A 25,496-nucleotide genomic window follows, 5' to 3' on the forward strand; every position below is an offset into this window, starting at 1 on the left:
TATTATTAGTATTATTGTTATTACAATAGTAAATTGAAATTGCTGCTGAGATTTCAACTTAATAAAGGGGTATTAACATAGTGTAAATGCAGAACAATCATTTTCTGATGTAGTTATGTGAGAGTCATTACATACAGGATCAAAGCAGCAAAGTAGTGGCTCAAGTGACACAAACCTGTACAGTGCTTCTGTATCACATTGACGGTACATCACACCCTGATAGAAAACAGTCACTCAGCATTCAGTATGACTGGATGTGGATATTAAAACTTTTCCATCCCTCCATTTTCTCTCCATTCTGAAACCTATGCTACACATGGCACTTGCAGCAGTGTGACACCTCTCTGTTTCCACCATATAACATTGACATTATTGACATTATTTTTAAGCAATGTATCGTCAACAGTTTAACTTGAATGTGGTCCTGTACGGTATGTGTACGGTAGAGTGCCCTTTTCCAGGAAGAGAATAATGGCTCGTGCTTTTTCCCAATACCAATGTACTACTGAATTATCTGAAAATCTGATTCAGATGAATTGCTTTGTTGAGGTTTATAACAATGGTACCCAAATAAGGATTTTGAACAGCAGTTTCCAAACCACTGCTCCGCACTTCCCATCTACACTGAATTATCTGAATGACGTGACTAGTAGGATGAGAAAAACAACAACAACAGGAACAACAACATATTATTAACTAAAGCATCCTGTTTTCTTTTTCCCAACCTGTCTCCCTGCATATTCTTTCCATCTCTCTTTCCCTTATCTTTCTCTCATGCAGAATGGATCATGATGGGATGGGGGGCAGGGGAGTGGAGAATGGGCGTCGGCGGTACGAGGAGGAAGAAGGTGAGTGGGCGAAGTCAGGAATGTGGTAGAGGGTCACAGGGGCTGTGTGAAAGCAACATAGAATGGTTCAGCCAGCTGGACATCAGCCTCAAATGTATATAATATACAGGATGTGAAATTAAGAGCTATGGACAAACTGCTTTGGACAAACAGGAATGAAACCAAATGAGTCGCAGGTTGTCGCCATCATGGATCTACCTCTCATCTTTTCTTCCTCATTTTGGTTTTGTAACACATTTGGAAAGTTCTCATACAGCTCTATGTACTACCAGTTCCATAACTCAAAAACTAATGAAGTTGGTTAAAAACCCCAAATGGTGAAGCCATAATGCTCATTAGTAAATATAAATAGTTTTCTGCTGTTCCTGAGAATTCCATTTTTGCATGTATGTTGCTGACTTTATGAAAGTACACCATATTTTATCAATCTCTTAATCACTGATTCAAAAATGAAGCCTTCAATAGTAATGACTCAAGCATTCCACTGTGAACATTTCTGCAAAATTGGCAACGTCCTCATACTATAATATGATGCAGAAAAATGAATTGTGTGTGATGAAAGCAGAGACAGATGAAAGCAGCACAGTCGGTAAAAGGGATCAACGTTACCAGGTCACTGAAAATGTATGTTGCTTGGCAACCCAATGTAAATATAAAATAATGAATGTTAAGGAGATTCCATTGATTTTATTATGGGTTAAATAGAACACACACATTTTTTTTAAAAAAGGATGAGAACAAATCGAGGCAATTAAATATTTACCTGATTAAAATGTATGTTTTGATGTTATTGTAGAAATAATCCTTCCGATGGAACATTTTCTGAGCTGTGAAACATTATTCTGATTTATGGCCAGACACACAACATGGTGTCCTAATCCTCCCAGTTGTCCCTTATTGCTATATTAAAATCCTTGTGGATACTGGAAGGTGCTGTGCTGGCATATTTAGTGTATTCATTTGAGTTCTGGTGGTCGAAATCTGATTACAGAGATTGAAGGCTCCACTGGTCCCTTCATATGATACATCAAAAATATCAATATTGTACATGGTTGATTAATATTTTCTTTTTTATTGCATCTATATTTCAATTATTTTATATTAAAAAGTCATCTATTTCTAATAAATAGAAAGGTAAGAAGAGTGAAATAGTGGCTCACATTGTGTTTAGGGGGGAATATTCAGGTTTTTTATTGTTCAGGTTAAAGCAGAGACAAGACCAGGACATTATCCTGTAGGACACTAAAATCACTTCCTTGAGCGTGCAGTTATTCTTCTCTTCTATTCAGTTATCACTTTTGTAAGGTTCATCGGGATATTAGCACCAGAGGGATTCTTTGAGAACTGAATTTCAATACAAAATACCTATGTTGAATTTCAGTACAAAATATACAGAATATAATCTATTTACCTTCTCCTACAGGTATGAATTCATTCATATGTTGCACTTACTGCTACTGTGTGTTAACAGACTGTCCGGTGACTGTTCTGGCTATATTACTGGTTTACAGAGGCTTACATGGTTTACATGGCTTAGAATGGGATTCTGACCATGCCAGTGCTGGCTGTGGCTCGACAGTCCATCAGAGCAGTGGCGTAGCCAGAAATGAAATTGCAGGTGGGCCTGAATAAAATTGGGTGGGCCACACAATTCATTCCATAAATAGCTCAATAGCATTTACAGTACATTACAAGAGCGAACGTGTTCTGCTATGCATTGGCCTGCTGTGTTACACTGCTGTTGTTTATCTATTTAGTTTTGCCTACTTATGTAGATGTTTTTTTGCCAGGTTTATTTGCAGTAATACTGATTTGTTGTTACTATTAGACTTTAAGATCGTGTTAAACAACTAACATTACAGGTAATGTAAACTAATCAATGTCCTCAAAACATATCGGCTTGAGAAAGTCTCATAAATCAGCTGCTGAAAATGAATGTAAATTTGAGTCGAAATATGAAAGTACATGTTGCTATTTGATTGGCTGTATAGGCTACCAAAATTGTTACCAGAATTCCTTACCTGAAAGTTCGTTTTTTTCTTGGATCAGATAAAAGAATGTTTAGAGCCACGAGAATCAATTAAAGCTCGTTGGCATTTTCATCCCTTTCACAGTCTTTCGGCTTCATTCCCTAGTACTGTATTCGTGGAATCCGCGTACTGAATTTGGATGAGCTCGATTGAGTAGATGTTGAATAGATGAAAATGCTTTCACTAGGCTAAGTAGGGGGAGGGGTATCGTATCAGCAGGGAAATTACCCTCTCCAAGTAACGACGGTGACAAGTCAGCGTGTCTTTTTTTTTTTTGGCTGTTATCGATAAAAGACGAGATGCGAGTTGCACCCTAGGATGGGCCTAGGCAAGAAGTGGGTGGGCCTAGGCCCAGCCAGGCCCACCCATAGCTACGACCTGTGTCAGGGTGGGGCATAGCTGCTGGTAGAGTTGCTCGGGGAAGGGAGGGACTCAGTTGGCAGGGCTGTCCGAATCTCATCGCACAAAGATCTGCAGACTGCCTCCTCCAGTGGACCAACTGGGCCGCACAGCTGGGGTGGCAGTGAATGCCTCAATGGAGAACACATGCTTGTCTGCACTTTAGGACTGTTGCAGTGATGCAGGGATCCTGAAAAGTCTGGTCCAGGCTTTTACTCTGACCCACCTCTGAATCATTTGATACAGCCAATCATCTAATCATGCTCATTCAAAGACCTTGATTACTTCGATTAATGCTTTTCATTCTTAGAAAAGATAGTGACCCCTGGAGTGATGGGATCATTTGGGCATTCAAAACCAAGAAAAAATGAAAAAATCGTGGTGTTTAAAATTTGGTAAAAATAATTATTATTATTTTGATAATAATAACATTTTATTTAAATATCACCTTCCAATGCATTTGCATCAAAGAAATACAAATGCAACAAAATTCCCCCGAAAAATAATAAAAGGGCAAACAAAATGGAAGAATATGTAAAACAGTCAAATTGAAAAAGGCGTGGTGGTGGTGACCAGAGGTTTTTCATGCTACGTTACAGAGCACCACTCTGTCTACATTGGCGTTCCCGTGCCGCGCAGTTACCGGCGCAAGCGGCGTCGCCGTCGGTCAGACTCCAGCCGTGAGACGGGAGACGGCGACCGGGAGAGACGCCATGAGTCCCACAGACACCAGCACCAGGACAGAGACGACAGGAGGCGCTTCGACATGGACGATGGGGTCCTGGACCCACAAGATCAGAGCCCTTCTCCGGACCCCAACTCCACCAGTGAGTGACTCTGTAGTCTCTCTCTCTCTCTCTCTCTCTCTCTCTCTCGCGCTCATTCTTTTACACTGTCTTTCCATGATGTTGTCGCATTCATAACCATGCAAACAGGCACCAGGCATGCACATGCGCAAAAATAACTATGGAGACCCACACACAACCACACATAAACCCACAAGCACAGGTGCAACACTGTGACATATTGCAGGGATAGACAGTAGCATCAATAGTTATAACCTGAGAGAAAAAGAGCAATTTCAAGAACAAACAAAGCACCTTTGATCTAAGATTGTTGTAAGGCTGTTAACATCCATTTTTGTCATAGCACAGTACAGCACTGGGAAATACAGCACTGTATTGAGCAATCTGTGATTAAGACTTCACAACAGACTCAGCTCTCAGCGTGGTAGGATTTATGCTCCCCAAGTGCTCGGGCTTTCCGGAGGCAGTAAGCTGCTTAGACCTGAGGAACGTCAGAGAAACCTGGTCCAACTGCCCCTGGATTCGCGCTCTCTCCTTCATACTCAGCCTCCCTCTGGCCCCGCAGGTGCCTCAGTATTGATAGGCTCCAAACGCTGCTTTTATGCATGTATGTAGATCCCGTCAACAACATGTGTGTTCCTTAGGCCTAAAAAAACATTTGGTCTAATATGATCTTCCACCTGTTGCAGGTTATCTAAATTACTACTTTACTCCAACAATAATAGTGAAGTTAATGAAAATAATCTAAACTCTTAGTATTATCTTAATTGGTAGCAGCAGTAATATTCATAGTGGTAGTAATTATAGCGGTAAAAGCGATAAAAGTATTAATGGCAATCGTAATAGTAGTAATTGTAGTAATGCAGTAGCAGTAACTGTATTAATATGAGTGCTAGTAGTTGTAGTAGTAAAGCAGTAGTAATGGTACGTAGTTATGGCAGTTTTAGTTGCAGTAGCACGATAAGAAGTAAGGTGGAAGTAAGAGTAGCAGCTGCAGTTGTAGTAGTGCTTGTAGGAGAAGCTGTTGCAGAAGTGTTAATAATCCTTACTTATTAGTATGAATAGCAATATACCTCTACAGTTAATTCTGTAGCCAGGAAGGAGGGGAGGGAAAGAGGCTTTGAAGAAAGGAGGAGTATAGGCATGGAGAAAAGGGGGGAGAGAGGAACGGGGTAAATAGTGCGGAGTCAGAGAGCCAGTTTGCCAGTCCTTATTGTTCCACTCAAAAGCTGACCCCGTTGCTTGAGCTGCGGGTTCCCTCGTGGGAACTTTGAACCAGGGACGGGAGAGTGCCCTCTCAGCCTGGAGAAGTGCACCGGCTGACGGAAAGGACCGGAAAATGAGAGAAGCTGTCTGCCTCTGAGAGAGGGAGCGAGAGAGAGAGAGAGAGAGAGCGACAGAGGGGAAAACTTGCAATCAAACACATTCCACCAGATCTGAGAAACAAAGAGGACCATAAGGAGTGAAGAAAGGAGGGCGGGAGGAGGAGAGAGGGGTGAAGAGAGCAAACAGGTTACAGGAGAAAAAACTTTGGGGGGCAAAGGAGGTGGAGGTAACTGAGAAAACAGAAAGGAAGGAAAGGAGAGAAAAAAGGGATACAAGGAAAATAAAAGAAGAGGACAACCCAAAACAATAACGGAGAGAGTAAAAAAATTTTAAAAAACAGAAGAAAGGAGAAAAGAGAAGAGTGAATTGACAGTGGATTGCACCTGTCTCCCTGCAGCCCTCTCCTTCCTTCACTCCCCCCCCCCTCTTGTTTTGGGTCCTGGGGGGCCTTTGGGAGGAGCATGCAGCACTCCTCTCTCTCTCTCCTCCCTTACCAGGGGTCACACAGCACCCTGTCAGGCAGCCAGACAGGTAAATCACAAGACAGAGATTATGTCTGCCTGCTTATGTTTGTGTCCATATATTTGTCTTCTTGCCTGCTCTTGTATGTGCTTGTCTGTCTGTCAGTGTTTTCTTGTCTGGGTGCTGGTGGGAATGTGTGTGTGTGTGTGTGCGTGCGTGCGTGCGTGCGTGTGTGTGTGTCTGTGTGTGTGAGAGAGAGAGAGAAAGAGAGACTGAGGAACCTAATTCTTAATGGATTGCAGGTGTCTGGTCTTTTCTTGAAGGTTCTTTTTCGCTCTAGTTTTAACTATTGATGAATGTGTGTGTGTGCGTGTGTGTGCGTGTGTGTGCGTGTGTGTGCGTGTGTGTGCGTGCGTGCGTGCGTGCGTGCGTGAGTGTGTGTAGGTGTGTGTGTGTGCGTGTGTGTGGGTATGTATTACTATCTTTGTGAGAACCAAATGTCCCCACAAGGATAGAAAGATGAGGAAAATTATGCAAGGTGGGGACCTTTTGCTGGTCCCCACCTTGTCCAAGAGGCTGTTTTAGGGTTAGGACTTAGGGTTAGGGTTAGGGTTACAACTAGGTTAAGGTTAGGGTTAAGGTTAGGCATGTAGTGGTTGGGGTTAGGGTTCGGATTAGGGTTAGAGGTTATGGAATGAATGTAAGTCAATGGGAAGTCCTCACAAGTATAACAATACAAACATTTGTGTGTGTGTGTGTGTGTGTGTGTGTGTGTGTGTGTGTGTGTGTATGCATGCGTGAGTGTGTGTAGGTGTGTGTGTGTGACTGGTATTGTTTTTGCATTTGTGATTTTCAGCCTCAGCTTGTCTCTGACCTGGTTCTTAGCTCTACAAGGGTTTATGCCGACATGGGCAGTCAGTGTACACATTCATGAATGCTGTGTCCAACAGATGATATTAACTACTGCTGCCAATTTTTCTTGCCTGTGATGGTGGATTGGTTCTCTATACTGTTACTGGATTAAAACTTTCTGCTATGCTTTTCTTAAACTCTATGCACCAAATGAGTGCCAATGGGACAGCCAATGTACCTAGTAGCATCTTCCTGGGTCTCAAAGCATGTTCTCAGATCAAAAGAGTAGGCTGATGAAATTGGTGTGTTTTTTCATAGAGATCTCTAACATTTAAGACGCTCATAAGGGATTATGGTACACAGCAGAATTCATAGGTCAAAGACCCATAACTGTGTAGACATTGTAAGAGCTTTGCTCTCCTTCTCCTCATGATCCTCAACGGCCAGCCTGGGGTCAGGAAGAATGTAAACAAACTCCTCCAACTTTGACCTGAGAGGGTTTTTAGAGGGCCTGCTTCCCACTGGAGAGCCCCTACTTAGCCCAGCTACTTAGCCCACGGTCCGTTCCCCTCCAGGGGCGACAGCCAGAGAGACAGCTGCCCGAGAGAGTAGGATCTGAGGCTCTCGGCCACCTGCTTTAGAGTGGAACCGGAGAGTGTAGAAAAGGCAGACACCATCAGCAGGTCTGCGGCCAACATTGCCTGGGGCAACAGCATGTCTTCTCTGCAGGGCTGGAATCAGGGAGATCACAGAGGAGGGCAGCAGCCAGAAAGACGTACACGTGTTAATAATCCCCTGAGAATTGGGAAGGAACGCGAAAGAAGGGAGAGGCTGTTTTTTCAGGTGTTTTTGGTGGATAGCACAGACGTCTATCATGCTTTCCAACATATCACACACAATATATGTATATATATATGTGTGTGTGTGTGTATATATATATATATGTATATATATATATATATATATATATATATATATATATATACATATATATATATTCTGCTGCAGTCCCAAATATTATCATTTGGCTCTGTATTCTGCTGCAGTTCTGCTGCAATTTTAGAATTGTAATCAAACAATTCACATGTGGTTAAAGTGCATATTCTCAGTTTTCATTACAGGGCATTTTTTATACATTTTTGTTTCACCGTGTAGATATAGCGATACTTTTTATACATAGTCCCCCAAAGCCACATAAAAAGAATGGCCAGGTTACTGTTTGATAAGAAGTACCTAAAAGAGTTTTGGGAAAAGGCCTTGTGGACAGATAAGACCAAGATTGCATCAGAGTGATGGCGAAAGCAAAGTGTGAAGGCCAAAAGGAGCTGCCCAAAATCCAAAGCACCCACCCTCATCTGTGAAACATTGTGGCGGGGATGGTATGGTTGGACCAAGTATGGCTGCAACACTTGTCTTCAGTGTAAATGCTGTAAATGATGTAAATGCTGACAACAGCAGTAGAAGGAATTCTGAAGGGTACAGAAGCATCTTATCTGCTCAAGTTCAACCAAATGTCTCCATACTCATTGGATGGTGCTTCATCCTACAGCAACACAATGATCCCAAACATACTGCTAAAGCAAAAATTGAGTTTTTTCAAAGGAAAAAATTGGAAAATGAATAGAAAGCACTGTTATGTGAAACTGCATAGTGAAACAATTAAAAAATATATATATATACCCTTTAATGGAAGCTGAAAATCTGTACTTTAATCACACATGACTTTGTTTGGTTACAGATCTAAAATTCTGGAGTACAGAGCCAAATCAAGATAGAAATGTGTGTGTGTATGTGCGTGTGTGTGTGTGTGTGCGCGCATGTGTGTGTTACCCCTGTTGGATCAAGTGACCTTACTATGACATTACAAGTGCCTATTAGAAGTTATTGATGTAATAATTTATGAATGTCAATGCAATACTTTTGAACAGGCTATGTGGTTCTCTTTAAGGAGTTATATAACTCGTATAGAAGATCATTTTGAGAAGGTGTTACCCTCTAAGAAAGCGCCATTTGTCTTGGCAATGAAATGCGCTAATCTGCACAGGCAAAAGGTACTGCCCATACCATTTTGCTACGTGCTTCTGTTCTATTTTGCACAATATAGATTATCACCTAGTTCAAGATTAACACAACTGACTGTACAGTGCTGTAGGCTGTTTGTTGATTAGTGGGTTTCTGTGGGTGTGATATGCCATGGGCGTTAGCACAGAGGAGAACATCGATCAGTCAATGATCATAGTGAGGAAAAGTGGGTTGATATTGATCCAGTGGCTTAATTTGACAATGTTAAATCCCTGTGCACTTGGTACGGCAACCCCAAACCAAGGGTTTCAGTTCTGTCTATTGTAATTCTTTATTGACATGAACTCTGTTAATACTATAATGACAGTTTGTAAATCCCCTATATTTTCCTGTTCCGTTGTTGCATGACACCTTTTGGCTAAAGCTCAGTTCTTTATGAGTCTTTACGAAATGTTCTTCTGTGAAAGAAGCTCTGCTTGGTACCCCAGATGTTTGAGAGATGGGCCGGCATTTCGACCCTCTGATGACCTGCCATCTTTTCACCCAAAAGCAGTCTCACGGAACGGAACTCTGAATGAGCTCCATCATGGGAAACTCGCAGATTCAAACTTACCAGTCCCCATTTTTTGGTGGTATGGCGCTTTAAAAAATTACCTCATGGAAATTAATATCTTGGCATGGCCAATCCAATAATTAATGCATTCAGAAAAAATAATAATAAAAAATTACTTTTGCACTTAATAATAATATATGCATGGATTTCCCATATGTTGTAATACACGCTATTGCAAAAGAAACTGTTCCAATAATGCTTATAAAGAAAGGGGATGATTATGTAAGCAGTGATGAAAAGCTGGTGGTGAAGTTTTTCTATGTTGAGGAGCAATGAGGGCCAGCTGAGGTGATGCAGGGGGATGTGGAGTAGTGTGTGGTCACCGACGTGTCCTGGGGGAAGTGGGGTGTGGACACGTGCTGGTCCTCCTGTAGACTGTGGATCGGTATATGCTGTGTGGGGATGCAGGGAGTATCGGTACCCTCAGGCCCAGGGTATCATGAAGAGTTCAGAATGTTCCATCATCAGCAGCAAGTGAGAAAGTAAACTGTGGTGATAGCTGCACACCCATTTAACAAAAAGCAAACACACACACACACACACATGCATGCATTCACACACATACAGCACACACACACATACACGCATGCATACACACAAACATACACACACGCGCGCACACTCTGCAAGACAAAAACACACACACTAAGAAGAACACTCACACACACACACACTCACCAAAACTATACATACAAGAATTAGAACATTGAGAAACGTGCATTGTAATAAACACACAGTATGGTTAATATAAAGTTGGCCCCTGCCTACATCTCCCAGACAGGCTTCTTTTTAGGTGCTACCATTTTGTTCCATTGAAGAGATTATATGTGACTTGTCTAAAGGATTCTATAATGTACAGTCTGGTACAGAGAGATGTAAAAGTGACACTCAGTATGGTGCATACAGTACTGTGCAAAAGTCTTAGGCACCCTAGATTTTTAAATATAATATATAGTATATATTTGGTCTTAGATGTTGATTTTTTGTTTTCTGCTTTACTATGTCAGTAGAAAAGAGCAAATTTGAGATTTCCAAACATGAATTTTCCAAAAAATGAAATTTTACAGATACATTTTTGTATTTTGTTAAATAAAGCAATATTTTAAGTAATAGACTACTGTTCAGATAAAAACTTGATCAATGGTCTCTGGGGTGGTCACACCAAACATGATTTTATTTAGTTTTTAACTATTTACTGCTCTTTATATTATTTTTTAGATATTTATAACCTTTCATTTCATTATTTTTGAAAGCATCTTAGCTGTACAGCATTTTTTTTTACAGGTGCCTAAGACTTTTGCACAGTACTGTATATGCCATTATGTTATACCATATGTCACCTAATGCTTTTTTCGGTGTTCCATATATATCTGCAGCACATGTGATGTGCTCTGTGGCTGGGGCCTGTGTGCTGACCACCTCTCTCTCTTTCACAGTGTCTCCAGCGGCAGAGAGACTGCGCTACATCTTGAACGATGAAGACGATGTGCCCACCCCCACCATCTTCACCGAGATGGACACACTTCAGCACGAGGGTGACGAGCTGGAGTGGAAGGAGTCAGCCAGGTGCAAAACACACATGCACACACTCGCACTATCACACATACCCACCCACACATGAACACACACCCGCACAGGCATAGGCAAACAAACATACTATCACACACCAACCCACACACTCAAATGCACACACACCCGCACTGGCATAGGCAAACACACATGCAGACATACACACACAGGCTCACACACATGCACACACTCAAATACACACAATCACACATGCTCATGTGCACACACACACACACACACACACACACACACACGTGTGTTTTTATGTGTGTGTGTGCTTGTGAGAGAGGCATTGCTATGTGTCAGAGCTCAGGTTAATACACTAGCGCCCTGTGGATGGCCTTCATTAGTTGGGGATTTCAGTGGGATGGGAAGTGTGCTTTTGAAGATGTGTTTTATTAGCAGGGCATTACTGCTGTGGTATTTTGGACTGGAGCCAGACCTGTTCACACACCAATACAGAAGCTGGCTCATCAATCACAGCACCTATTTCATTTACTCAGCACATACCAAGCAGACGCCACACACACACACACACACACACATACACACTCACACTTCATCTATTTCACTTACCCTCTCTGAATAATGTGACCCCACTCTCTCTTGCTTAATTCACATACATAATCATATACACTTGCACACTCACACTCTCTTTTTTAATGGCACACACAATCACATGTACATACACTTACACATATACAGCATAGAAACTCTGAAAATACAGTGTTTTTCCAAGTGCAAATTAAATAAACACCAATAAACACATCTGGGGTCGCTGTAAAAATGTTAAGTTTTAAATTCTGATTAAATAGATGTTATACCTAGACTGCTGAAAGAAGCAAATAGCAAAATACATAAACCTAAAATACTTATATCTCTCTGATACCTCTCCTTCATCTGTGGACCCATCTCTCTCTTGTATTTCCCTAACATTTATCCCCTCTCCATCTCTCTTTTCATCTCCCCTTCCTTGCTGTTTTGCTCCTTCTTTTCATTCCCTCATTTCCCACGGACTGTCTTTATCCCTCTCTCACACCCCCACCCCCACCCCCACCCCCGTCCTCTCCTGTCCCATCCCTCTACAGGTGGGTGAAATTTGAGGAGAAGGTGGAGGAGGGTGGGGAGAGGTGGAGTAAGCCGCACGTCTCCACCCTGTCCCTGCACAGCCTGTTTGAGCTGCGCACTTGTCTGCAGACTGGCACCATCATGCTGGACCTGGAGGGGTACTCCCTGCCCCAGATAGTGGGTGAGTGTCCCGGCACAGCAGTGACACGGCCGGCTGGACTGTGTGCCTGGGGGGCATGGACATGAGAGAAGAGACCTGAACTTTTCAGATTGGCACATTTGAACTGTGTGTGTGTGTGTGTGTGTGTGTGTGTGCAAGTATGTGTTGGTTTGTGTGGTTTTTGAGGCCATTTTACTTGAATGTGCACCTACACTATGAGGACATTTTGAATTATGAGGACAGGGCCCTTTTGCTCATAATTCTGACATCTTAGAATCAACCATCCGACTTACAGACTCACTTCTGCTTATTCACCATAAACCCATGACTCTTTTCTTAAAAACAAAATAATACTACATTTAGATCAAATGAAAGATGTGACACTAGTTCCGATGAAAATATGTTAACTTAATTATGTAAACATGCAGAGTATCACACTTTTCTATTAATCTACTTTTTTGTCAGCAATAAAAAATAAAGATGAGAAAGAGGAATGATAGTCATTTTGAAGGCCCCTTCCTTTTTAAAGGAAATGATTGTAACTGTTTTATTTTCAGAAGTAGTTACCAGTGTGATGGCTTTTAACCTCCACACCCTGCTGTGATTCATGAGCTCAGTCTATGTTAAGGCCACTTAAGGCCTTGTCAAGCCACAAGGCTCATGTCTGCATGTGTGTATAAACCAAACTGTGACGCTCCTCTCCCCTCTTCCTGACCACGCCTCCCATGGCCCCTCAAACCCGGCCCCTCAGAGGAGATTGTGGAGAAGCAGGTGGAGGAGGGGCTCATTGGACCTGAGCTGAGGGACAAGATTGTCTATGTCCTTCTGAGGAAACACCGACACCAGACCAAGAAACCTATTCACCGCTCTCTGGCTGACATTGGGAAGGCCTCCTCCTCCAGTGAGTCTATCTGTCTGTCTGTCCAACCATGGCTAATATCTGCATTGTCTCCCACTGATGAAGAATTAAAATGAACCCTTTGAAATTGGGGAGAGCTGGTATGGTCTGTTGGTGAACTGAACTGGCTTTGGGGATCAGAGGTTTGTTGATAATGGAAAATAGAGCTTCCCCTTTCCCACCCATGAGCTCATTGGTTACTGTTAGGACGACACAACCATTCGGCTGAGCCAAAAAATGTGACTTTCTATCCTAACCAAATCAAGTAGATCTTACACTGATTTTTCCTTTTCTGTCTCTTCTCTCTCTTTTCCGCTTTCCTTTTCTTATTCTATCTTTCTGTTTCATCCGTCGTCATGTCCCCTATACTCACTGTTTAATTTTTGTCCTCTTGCTGTATATTCCGTCCCTCTTCCTCCAATCTGTCTTGCTTTCTTTCCTTTCGTGTTGCTCTCTTCCTCCCACCCTCTGTTTCCCACCTTCTTCCTCTCCCTGTACGTCCGTCGCTGCCCCAGGCCGAAGCCCCGCCCGCAGCCCCACCGCAGGGGCAGGGTTCCATCGCTCCACAGAAGATCTGCGCATGAAGCAGGCGGGCAGCTATGGCCGTCTGCGTGAGTCCGGCTGCTCTGTATCTCTCTCTCTCTCATCCCCCCTCTCTCTCTATTTTTTTAATCTTTCGCTGTGACTCTGTTCTTGGTACTTGAAATGTATTCAAAACAGCATTTGAAGGATGAAATAACTCTTTACACAAGCAAAACATTTTTAGTGTTAGAAATACTTAAATTCATTTAAAAAATGTGCATTTTAAATTGCATACACGTCAATATTCATGTATTAAACTGAGATCTGGTGCATTGGAATTTTCATTAAGGTATAATTTTTCTTCTTCACATAAAATTGCAAACAATTGCTGATTAATTTTATTAGGCTCTCTCTCTCTCTCTCTATCTCTCTCTATCTCTTTCTCTCTCTCTCTCTCTCGTATGACTGTGTGTGTGCATGTTTGTGTCTGTGTATATTTAAGTGCAAGCCATATTACATGCATGTCCAGTGTCAGGGTCTCTAATGGAAGGATGTAAAATGCACCTAACAAAATTATTAAAGGTGCAATAGGTAATTTTAAACCCCATCTAGTGTGATCAAGGGAGAACTGCAATCCAAACCCAAAGCAAGACACCATCTCACTAGTTGATTTCAATGGAACCTCTAGAGAGTGGATGCCAGGTTCTCTCAAAGCCTTCGTGTTTGTGCGAGGTGTTAGCACAGCACTGAACATAGCGTGAAGGGAAGCTGACAATGGTAACATCCGAAAGCATTGAGTGTTATGTCAGACAAAAAATTAATAATATATTCTTTTAGCAACTTTTCAATGTATTGCAATGCAATTGCACAACACAACAGCTAGGCTCAGTTGTTGTTGGTGGTAACCCCAGTAATCTGATTTCACAGGCCAACATAGACAAAAACACAATTTTCAGACCATAAAAATATTTGAAATGGCTAATTTATTATCAACATAATTTTTTAATAATGAAAAAGTTACATATAGGACCATTAAGACATCTTGTAGTCAGTGCAATGATCCACTATCCAGCCATAAGTCAAGCACTTATGTGATACTGGGGATGGGAAATATTACTAAGTAAATATTTAATAAGCATGAAATATTGCTGCTATATCGGTGGTAACTTGGTGCTTTTGCTTGTTTCAGATCATGCCCAGAGTCGGAGCATGAATGATATTTCAGATACACCCAGCACAGACCAGGTAATGTTCCCACCATCTGCTTCCATGCCTGTGTGTACCCATGTGTACATGTACATGTGAGAGAAGTAGAGAACGAGAGGAAGTGATGAAAAGACTGTGAGAGCAAATTAATGTTCCTTGTGAACTTAACCGTAGCTGGAGAGATTGTTTTCGCTTCGCAAGCTCATGGAATTTCAGTAACAGCGGGCACTTTTCCATCTTCACTGGGAAAGAAAGGCTTTATCCCCCATGAGTGGGCGTCTCAGGGAGCTGCAGTTTAGTGTAAGAATGTAGCATGTGTGTGAATTCTTTGTGTGTATGTCTGCTTGTGTATATGATTGTGCGTGTGTGTGTGTGTGTGTGTGTGTGTGTGTGTATGTATGTATTATAATCTGCTCTAGTGTCTATGTGCATGTGTGTTTGACTGATTGTGTGTGTGTGCTTGTGCACAAACGTATACGTGCACATGCTGGTCTTTGGCATGCGTGTGTGCGCACATTTGTGCGAGTGTGTATGTGTTTGCAGTATGTTGTGGATGATGTGGGGGGTGGGGGCCTGACATTGTGCAGATTTGTTTGGGTTGAGCTTTGAGCTTAATCCCTTCAGAAGTCACTTACAAAAAGTGAGGGGGGGGCGGGGTCTGGGCAAAAAAAAATAAGAAGGAGTATTAAGCTTGTTATTATTTCACCACTGGCAGCCCACCCCCACACTCCCCCATTTTTGTTTGGATTGTTCCACCCTAAATTAGAATACAAAGTTTTTTGGAGCTCAAAGGCAGTCACAGGGTGGGTTTCCGTTTAGGACACCCCCTTGGAGTAGTCAGTGTGCTGGTGAGAGAGCCCCCCCCCCCCTCCCGCCGGCACTCAAAGCTTACTCAGTTTTTTAATTTCAAAGCACCCTGCCCCTCCCACATGGTCCCAATGAGTCCAGTTTAATGAGTCCCCCCCCCCTCCTCCAAATATGACACCTAACGCTCCCTTTCATCTTCCCCCACCTTAAACTTACCCCCCAGTACCCCCTTCCTCTGAGAGACAGCACTGCTCACCCACTGTGCTGGAGAGCTCTTAAGTTGCTGAGTGAAGGAATGTTTAAGGGGTGAATTGTAACCCAGTTTCCCGCTTGTCTATAACCGCTGTGCTGCCAGTTACCCTTCACCCTTCATTGGCCTTCCCATTCACTGACAGATTTCACCCTTGTAGCTCCTGAGTAGCGGCATTACCAAGCCTCAGAAATGCACCAAACGCTTCTCCTCCATCCACTCCGTCTTTCTGCATTAACATTACATTTAAGTATTCAGCACTTGCTCTTATCCAGAGTGTCTGCAAAAGTGCATGCAAAAGAGTTTGGGCACAGAGGATGCCAAGTCAGACTCACAAATGATTGACAGTTTGAGAAGGGGACTGAGGATGTTGTGCTCTTAAGGAGTAAATTGGTTTGAAGGTGTAGTGTTCGAGGGTAGGTAGGAGTGGCAAACCGATAATACATTATCAGAGTTCTGCATTAATTGAGTGAGAATACAATGTACGCAGGTGTGTTTTTAGCCGATGAGTGAAGATAGCCAGGGTCTCGACTGTCTTCCGCAAAGAAGACAGTATTGCCAGAATTCACTCCTCCTTCCATCCATCTGTCTACCAGATACAGTGCTTCTGGCACCTGCGATTGGCAGGTGTGCACTCATGTTCTCAGCACTATGCCCCAATGTCCACCAGACATAATAATCCAGGAATAGGATGTTGGTGACCTCACTTTTCACATAGAAAACAAGGAGAGGCCCCAACAAGTCATTTATTTTCAGTGTCATAAAAACAAACACAAAACACTAAATTACACAAAAACCTCCACAACTATGTACAGCATCAAATATTTTAGTATTTAGTGTGTCCACCCTTTTGAAATCTACAGGGATATTTTTCCATGCTTCTTGTAAACACCTACAAAGTTCAGTCTTAGAAGTTGGTTGCATTGTCAGCTTCTCTCGATCCAGGCAATTCCAAACACATTCAGTGATGTTTATGTCTGGACTCTGGGGTGGCCAGTCCATTATTCTGAGAACACCAATCTTCTTAGCAGTGTGCTTAGGGTCATTATCTTGCTGCGAAATAAATTTGCTCCTAATCAAACATCTTCCAGAGGGTACGACATGATATGTTAAGATTTGTTTGTATTTGTCAGCATTCACAATGTGTTCAGACAAAACCTAATCACCAACAAATGTTCTTAAACTACAAACGTAACTTGTTTGTTGATTGGAAAAGTGGAAGACTTAAAGTGGTAGTAGGGTGCACAAAAGAAAGAATAAATAAATTGAAATATATGTTTCCTGCATTATTGTCTGTCACTGACAAAAATAATTTGCACTGATTGGCTGATTTGACTGGAAATTGAATAAATGAAAGGGGGCTTTTCAGTACTGTGCATTGATCATGAGTATCCAGTATCCAGGAAATACTGCTATTAACAACATACTCCATGAATGGTGGAGCTTTCTACAGAGAAAAAATGTATTATCCCTGACGTCATTCTTGCCAGTCTGATGTTGCGCTAGGGGAGGGGGGGGGTCCAGACGGGTGGTGTTATGCCACAAAAGAACAGGGTCAGCACCCCGGTGAAACAATGCTTGTTTATTCGCATTTGAGGCAGAGGTAACCTGACTTTGAAAGCAGCCTTAAGGGATTAAGAGGCTGATTCTTACCCTAAGCACCAACCATTCCCCTTTCACGTGCTATCAGGGGGGTGGAGATCCAGGCCCTTTAAAGATAATGCTGATGACTTTGACACACAAAGTTGGCTAGCCAGCAAGGCAGCAGCACATAAGGAGAGATCTGCAAAGGTTATTCAGAATCTCTAATGATTGTACTTGAAGTTGTAATGGTTGTGCATTAAGTGGAAAGGTTATTTGATCTCTAGCATCCTATTTGGATCAGAAATTAGAGCAATTTCAGCATGACTGCAATACTTGAGTTCATTTCTGAAATGAATCATGTGAAACAGAAAATTGTATTTGTGTGTGTGTGTGTGCATCTGTGACTCATCGCCTACATGCACTGATCTGCCATTGGACAGCGCATGGTTGTGCTCCATCCTCATGCTTCCACATCACAGGCAGAGGGAGTGCAGACAATGGGAATGGATTTGGCTCTGATATTCATGGTCTGATAAGAACAGTACTGCCCACTGGCTACTCACATAATGGACATGATGGAAGGGGGGGAACTCAGTCACACATCACAACCACCCTACCCTGGCAAGAGGGTGCACTTTCACCTGAGTGAGCCATTATTAACAAAGATTTTATATGTACTGGATGGTGCAGTATGGTCTATTAGAGTGAAAAATTTTCTTTTCAGAATTGATTTTACAGTAGCTGTGTGCTATATTTACAAGAATAAAACATGTTAACTCTGTATCTGTGCTAAAAATGACAAAGTGTATTGTTATGCAAGTTATGTAAATAACTTGTAAAGCAGCAAATATATTTGGCCCATTCTCCGTCCTTCATAAAATGCCTCCCTCTTGGTAGCTGAAGAATAAATTCATGAAGAAGATTCCTCGCGACGCTGAAGCCTCCAATGTGCTGGTGGGGGAGGTGGACTTCCTGGAAAAGCCCTTTGTGGCATTTGTCCGTTTATCCCAGGCCACCACCCTGGGGGGGCTGACCGAGGTCCCCGTGCCAACCAGGTAGCTCACCTGTACACCTGTCTGTCTGTCTGTCTGTCTGGTCACCTGCTTGTGTGTGTGTATTTCTGACTGAATGGTAGGTAGAGTGACTCTCTGTCTGTGCATTCTGTTCTCCAGGTTCCTCTTTGTGTTACTGGGGCCACAGGGCAAAGGGAAGTCGTACAATGAGATTGGCCGTGCCATTGCCACTCTGATGGTGGATGACGTAAGTGCTCCCACGCCCCCCAACTTCAGGTGTCCTTACCTGCCTGTGGCCCAAGCCATTTGGACACAGATTTAGTTTATGTTTAGTCACATTGCAGTACGCTTCAGGTCATAGTAGAGATACCGTGTGTACGTGTTGATGTCCTGGTGTAGAGATGTATAGTAATTATAGTAATTTTCCTCCTCAGTGACTCAGTGTCCCCTCTCCCCCTTTGTCTCTTTTCATTCCTTGTTTGCCATCTCTCCTTCATTCAACTTTCCCTTCTCTTTCTCTACCCTGCCACCCATTCCCTCCATCTAACCTTCTCTATCTCTCTCCCCCTCCACTCTCTCTCTCTCCCTCCCCTTTCTCTGTCTCTCTAGCTCTTCAGTGATGTGGCTTATAAGGCTCGGGACCGAGAGGACCTCATTGCCGGTATTGATGAGTTCCTAGATGAGGTGATTGTGCTGCCACCAGGAGAGTGGGATCCCAAAATCCGCATTGAGCCCCCCAAAAAAGTGCCCTCGGCAGACATGAGGTAAAAAGGCATGCTTGGGGCTTTCGCTGTGAGCATGAGCCACCTCCCTCCTTCATCTTACACTATGTGAAGGACATATTTAAAAACTCATATTTCACAAAAGCACCTTACAGACCAAGCCGGCTAAATCTGGCTTTTGACTTTACACTAGCAAGGTTAAATTCATTAAGCTCTTTGCAGCTTAATGCAAAGCTTTCCTATAGTAGGAATGCCCTACACCTGATGAACACATATTTTGTGTCCTCGCACATAGGAAGTCAGTCTTCTCCCTAAACGAGTTGGGACAGATGAACGGGACGGCAGGAGGGGGAGGAGGTGCTGCTGAGGATGAGGAGATGCCCGCACCCCACGAACTGGGAGAGGAGCTGGCGTTCACTGGGAGGTGGGCTCAAAAAGAGTATTTATTAGGATTTTATGTTAGCAGAGCATTTGCAGTACACCAGTGCTATTCACTCTCACCCTTGGAAAACTGCTGGGAGCGCACGTTCTTGTTCAGAGCTTCATTAAATAAGTTAAAGCAGTAATTACACAGTTTTCTCGCCTCACTTTATTTCTTGGGTCTTAAATGGATGGTTTGCTTAAAATGAATCCAAGGAAAAGCCACCCTGTGGCTCTCCAAGGGCACGATTATACAGAGTGTTCTGCAGTATTTCTACATGATTTTTTCCTGATTGTAAATGTCTGAATTACAAAAATGAACTCCTAATGGCTGTATTGGCTCTACTGGCATGCCATGTTTTAGATCTCTGTGAACTGCAACTTCCTGTGTTCCAGCCATACTGCAGGAAGTACATGGTTTCCTTCCCAAAATGCACTGCTTGATCTGAGCTGTACACTGCAGGTTCTGTGGCGGCCTGATATTGGACATTAAGCGGAAGCTGCCCTGGTTCCCCAGGGACTTCTATGATGGCTTCCACATCCAGTCCATCTCCGCCGTGCTCTTCATTTACCTGGGCTGCATCACCAACGCCATCACCTTCGGGGGGCTGCTGGGAGACGCCACTGACAACTACCAGGTGAGCCCACCTGTCCTCTCCCCTCTGTATCATCCGGCCTGTTATTATTATTATTATTATTATTATTATTATTATTATTATTATTCATTGCTCCCTTTGTCCCAATCTCTCTATCTCTCCCTCTATTTTCACTCTTTCCTCTTGCTCCAACTCTCCATCCCACCCCCTTTCTCCCTCTGTCCTTCCATCTACCCTTCACTCTTTCTCGCTTTACCTGTACCTCTGCTCCTCGCTCTTCATCTCTGCCTGCCTCCCCCCCCCCCCCTCCCCTTCTCAGGGTGTGATGGAGAGTTTCCTGGGTACGGCTCTGGCTGGTACGATCTTCTGTTTGTTTGGTGGCCAGCCCCTCATCATCCTCAGCTCCACCGGGCCCATCCTGATCTTCGAGAAGCTGCTCTTTGAGTTCAGCAAGTGAGTGCACAGACAGGCATGCAGTGACAGAGAGGCAACCAGAAGGGCCCACAGACAAACAGAAAAGCAGGCCAATAGCCAGAGCGATAGGTAGGGATTTACAAAGACGGGCAGGTAAATTGACTGTCAGATACACTTTCACTCGTGGTGGGACAGTGGGAGATGCAGACAATCAGATGGGAACATCTGTTCTCATAGATCTAAACAGAAGGCTCAAGGGAGATTGGACACTTGGACATTCATTGACTACCCTCAGGTTTACCTCAAAGGAACAAATCAATATTAGACAATTGCTGATATTGATGTCTCTGTCAATTTTTTCACCTCGATAGGTGATACCGTCTCTATGTATTACATGCCTCAGTCTGGCCAATAACATGTTGTTCACTTCTATGCTTTCTTTTTTAAGTTCTGTTTCTGAATTGATTTCATGCTAGTCTCTGTTCATTTACATGAAGTAACATATGAGCTAAATATATACTATTAAGCACATGTATGACAGTTGATAGGTAGTTCTTGTGTCCCTATAAGAGATGTTTGGCTGTTGCCTAATCTGCGAGTAAACCAACATACATCCTCCTTGACTGGAGTTCAGATAGTCCTATAAAACATGAATTGAAATTTACTCTTGAAAAAGGATTTTTCATAGACTTTATGTATGGTTCCAGACCTGAAATTATGCCTTCTTGAATGTTAGGACAGGAACCAGAGGAGACTGCACTAAGCTGTGTTGTGTGCTGCAGCTTCTTATGTTCTAGATCTGCTATAGGAAACAATGAAAAGATTCCTAGAAAGCACTAGGCTGTGCTGAACTTTGAGCTGCAGTTTCCCATGTGCTGTTGTAAACAGTGGAAACACATTGCATTCTAGTTGAGCCAAGCTATGTGCTGCTGCTTCCAGTGTTCCAGCTGGGCCCCTGCCCTGTTCTGTCAGCATTGTCTAGCAGGGAAAATTCACTGGACCTCACAACTCCGTATTTTCTCTCCTCAGGTCTAACAACATAGACTACATGGAGCTGCGACTGTGGATAGGGCTCCACTCCTGCCTCCAGTGCTTTATTCTGGTCGCCACGGATGCCAGCTACATCATCAAATATATGACACGCTTCACAGAGGAAGGCTTCTCCAGCCTCATCTCCTTCATCTTCATCTCTGACGCCATCAAGAAGATGGTGGGTTCCTTCAAGTACTACCCCATCAACAGGGAATTCAAGCCGGACTACATCACTACATACAAGTGCGAGTGCCTGGCCCCTGATCCAGGTGAGCCTGCTTTTGACGGATGGGAGGGTGGGGTGGGGCAAAACGAGGCCAGGCAGAGGCATGTGGATGGCCAATACTTCAGTTTAGGGCAGGGGTATGCTCAGGACCTGAAGTGCGTCAGTGTCCTTTTGTTTTTGGCGTGTTTCAGCACTGAGATTCTAAGGAAGGGATACTCAAATCTGGCCCGTGAGGCCAGTACTGCTGTTTTTTTCTTCTACCCAATAGTTAATTGATTAATTAATGCAAATGATTGGCCAGAGATTTAACTCACCTGCTGTCCCAGGTTTAAATCAGTCTTGATAAGAGGGAGAAAATTAAAACCAACAGTACTATTGGCCTCGTGGGCCAGACTTTAAGTGGGTTCAGGATAGAGGATGTAGTCATAAAGAGGCCTGTAATGAGTGTGAGTGGGATGCAGCTGGGGTCAAGGTTACAGGCCAGAGATGGTCCAGATGTACCAGTCATTTTATGATGGGTGGTTTATGGGGGATTTGGGCTTTTGGCAGCTCTCTGAATCAGCTTGGGTGATTCAAGATTCAAGATTCAACTGCAGTCCAGTCCACTGATACCTATCCGAGTCAACTATCAACTAAACTGAAAGGATAAGACTGCTGAATTGGGGCTGTGGTGTTTTTGCATCATACATACATTGCAGCTCAATGCAGGTGACTACAGGTGTGGTGCATTAGATCTCCTGTAAATCAGGAGCCTCAAACCCTGATCCCGAAAAGCCACAAGGCTTGCCTGCCGCCAGTTCTGACCCATGAAATCAGGTGAGCTGAGTTAAGTGTGTACGCAGCTGCATTAATTGATTGGTTAAATACTGAGCAACTGAAAACAAGCAGACCCTGTGGCTCTCCTGGACCAGGGTTGGAGACGCTTGCTGTGATGGCCTAGATAGGGTGTGTAGAGAAAGATGTCAGGGCGTATCCAGCTGCCAGAACTGATTTGTGTCCTGTTTGTCCTTGCTGCACACACCCATCCGCGCCGCTGGCCGATCTGGGTGAGTACTCCCCACTGGATGTGCATGAGCAAGCTAACTTCTCATTTGCTCTTTTATTTTCTGCTTGGTACAGTTCACTGCATCATCACAACTGTTGCCTACGGCCCTGAGGCAAATGTCTCCTTTTTGTAATCTCAATTGGCATTGCTTTAATGTGTACTGTCAGAGTCTTTTGCGATCGCATTCTGGTCTCGTGGCAGAGTTGCAAAATTGTTCAGTCACTCTAGCTGCTGAATGGAATGGTGCAGTATGCATGGGGGCATGCAAACATGCTGTTTACCTTTCTCCAAGCATGGAATGGTGTATGTTTTTACATTTCAGCCAGGTTGATGATCATGTTATAGGTTTGTGGAATAACACAAGGGGAGCGGGAGGATGGTGCCCCCCAGTGGTGGAAATGAAAAGCTGTATTTTTAATTCCAGACAAATGTGTAGTTTCTTTGACTACAGATTGATTGTAGTTGATGTTTCAATTCCTTATTGTTCCCTCTTCTCTTTTTTAACAGTGGTTTCAATGACTTTCAATGTATCGGCTCCAGTGGCAGTGGACAACAGCACTAACCTGTCTGTGGTGAGTGCTGTGTGTCTGTATTCTTACAGGTGTATGGTTGTAGGGTTTATTTGATTGTTTTGTGTGTGTGTGTGTGTGTACGTGACCTACTGCTATAAATAAGTAGTAGGCTAATTGGTTATATTCTGATCTGAATTCTGTGTTTACATGTGGTATAAGGGTACAGAAGTTACAAGTTGGTGATCTTTATAATTATTTCTGTTGGAAGTGCCAAACTCTTAGTGACATTTAGGTTTGTTGCACGCCCAGCCAAACAATAAAGGATCAAGAGAGAGACAAAGATAGAAGGGCAAGTGTTCCAAAACTTATGACACATTTTATTTTAAAAAGAAAAAAGTAAAAAAAAAGTAAGTTATGACATCAGAGTGGGTGTATGTATCTGACTTCACTGTGTCATTCTGCTGTGATCTCTGTGAGCTGCTGAGCGGCTTCTGGTCTCTTTCCCCTTTCTCTGGTGTGTTCTTTTAATGCCTCCACGTCTCCCCCTCCTCTTCCCCCTATCCCTCACTCTCCCTCTCCTCGTCCACTTTCTCTCCTCCTCCCTTCTCTCTCTCTCCTCCTCTCTGCCTGCAGTATAATGTGACAGCCCTGGACTGGAGCCAGCTCAGCAAGAAGGAGTGCCTGAAGTACGGGGGCACCCTGGTGGGGAAGTCCTGCAAGTACGTGCCTGACCTGGCCCTCATGTCCTTCATCCTCTTCTTCGGCACCTACTCTATGACCGTCTCACTCAAGAAGTTCAAGTTCAGCCGGTACTTCCCCACCAAGGTGGGTCCAGGGGCCTGCCATAAGTCCTAGAACCCCTTGTGGATAATAGTGCTCATGGTGGTGAGGACAGCAAAATCACTTCCCATTTTCAGAAATAAACTGAAGGACCCACCTCTTCAGATTTCATCTTGTCTCCCCTCCCATTCCCACCCTGTAGCACTTCTATATATGTAACTAATTCCATTTTTATGGTACTTTTTATGGTTAATTTGTAACAGATATTGCCTGTATTTCTTTATAAATTGTATTACAGTTTCAGGTTGGCCACGTAAACTTACATTAAGTGCTTCTGTGGTGTTGCATATACACTCACTGGTCGGATGCGTTGGTGGACAGGTCTAGCACTATTGCTAATATATCTCAGGTGGATGTAATTCTTACATTGCAAATCACTGCCTACGTGTCTGCTAAATGAATGCTGTGCAATGTAATGTACTGTAATGTATTTCAAAATGTTTTTGATGGCAATAGAGGGGGTGGCCTCAATATTGCTTCTTACCTTTGACAATGAATTTTGTATTTTTTGGTACTTGCACACCCAAAGCAATCACAATGTAACGAAACCTCAGTTTGGAGGTGATATGCATGTTCATCCCAATATCCCTTCCTCTTTCCCTCCTTGTCATCCCCCCATTCCTCTCCTCCTGCCCTCCTATGGCTACCTATCCCTCTCTCTCCCTCTCTTTTATCCAGTGGCGTACCCTGATCAGTGACTTTTCCATCATTATTTCCATCCTGGTCTTCTGTGTGCTGGACTTTCTTCTGTGCCTGGACACCCCCAAACTGCATGTTCCCACGGAGATAAAGGTCCCATGCTCCTCCTTTCCTGTGACTCTTTCCTGCTCCCTACTGGTGGGGTGGGGTATAATTGGGTAACTGTTCCAGCTCAGCTAGGTTTGTTACCCAACCCTCTCAAATTTACTGGAAAATGTATTTTTTAGTTTTTATTATTTATTTTATTTCGCTTTTGACCTCTGACCTGGCAAAGGTCAACCAAAACAGAAAAAGGAACCTTGAAGAGAATAATCATCCTGATTCAATGCTCTGGTTACATGCTACGTTTTAAGTGTAACGTTTTTTCCAATGTTTTTCAAAAAGTGCCCATTTTGTAGTATTTTCAATTTAGGATACCTGAAAATCCCCGGGTTAATTTTTCTTTTAGAAATCTGGGCCAGTCTATATTCTATGTCTGGTTGAGCTGACGCAATTAAACACAGGAATAATAAATGTGTATACATTGTGTTACGAGGCTAGTACATAAAATTCACT

General features: G+C 43.2%; 1 protein-coding gene across 1 annotated transcript in view; it reads left to right on the forward strand.

Annotated features, from left to right (window-relative positions):
• Positions 1-781: 781 nt before the first annotated feature.
• The window catches only part of slc4a5b (solute carrier family 4 member 5b), a 31,552-nt gene continuing 6,837 nt past the window's right edge, over positions 782-25,496 (forward strand). The window contains exons 1-17 of the mRNA XM_035391901.1: positions 782-848; positions 3,877-4,104; positions 10,795-10,924; positions 12,016-12,176; positions 12,907-13,056; positions 13,569-13,664; positions 14,765-14,820; positions 18,320-18,477; positions 18,595-18,682; positions 19,045-19,199; positions 19,453-19,581; positions 20,041-20,215; positions 20,493-20,626; positions 21,617-21,888; positions 23,398-23,462; positions 24,036-24,227; positions 24,921-25,034. Of these exons, the coding sequence (XP_035247792.1) occupies positions 782-848; positions 3,877-4,104; positions 10,795-10,924; positions 12,016-12,176; positions 12,907-13,056; positions 13,569-13,664; positions 14,765-14,820; positions 18,320-18,477; positions 18,595-18,682; positions 19,045-19,199; positions 19,453-19,581; positions 20,041-20,215; positions 20,493-20,626; positions 21,617-21,888; positions 23,398-23,462; positions 24,036-24,227; positions 24,921-25,034 (2,370 nt within the window). The remainder of the gene's footprint in view (positions 849-3,876; positions 4,105-10,794; positions 10,925-12,015; positions 12,177-12,906; positions 13,057-13,568; positions 13,665-14,764; positions 14,821-18,319; positions 18,478-18,594; positions 18,683-19,044; positions 19,200-19,452; positions 19,582-20,040; positions 20,216-20,492; positions 20,627-21,616; positions 21,889-23,397; positions 23,463-24,035; positions 24,228-24,920; positions 25,035-25,496) is intronic.

This window comes from Anguilla anguilla, chromosome 14 (genome assembly GCF_013347855.1).
Source record: "Anguilla anguilla isolate fAngAng1 chromosome 14, fAngAng1.pri, whole genome shotgun sequence".
Taxonomy (NCBI): Eukaryota; Metazoa; Chordata; class Actinopteri; order Anguilliformes; family Anguillidae; genus Anguilla; species Anguilla anguilla.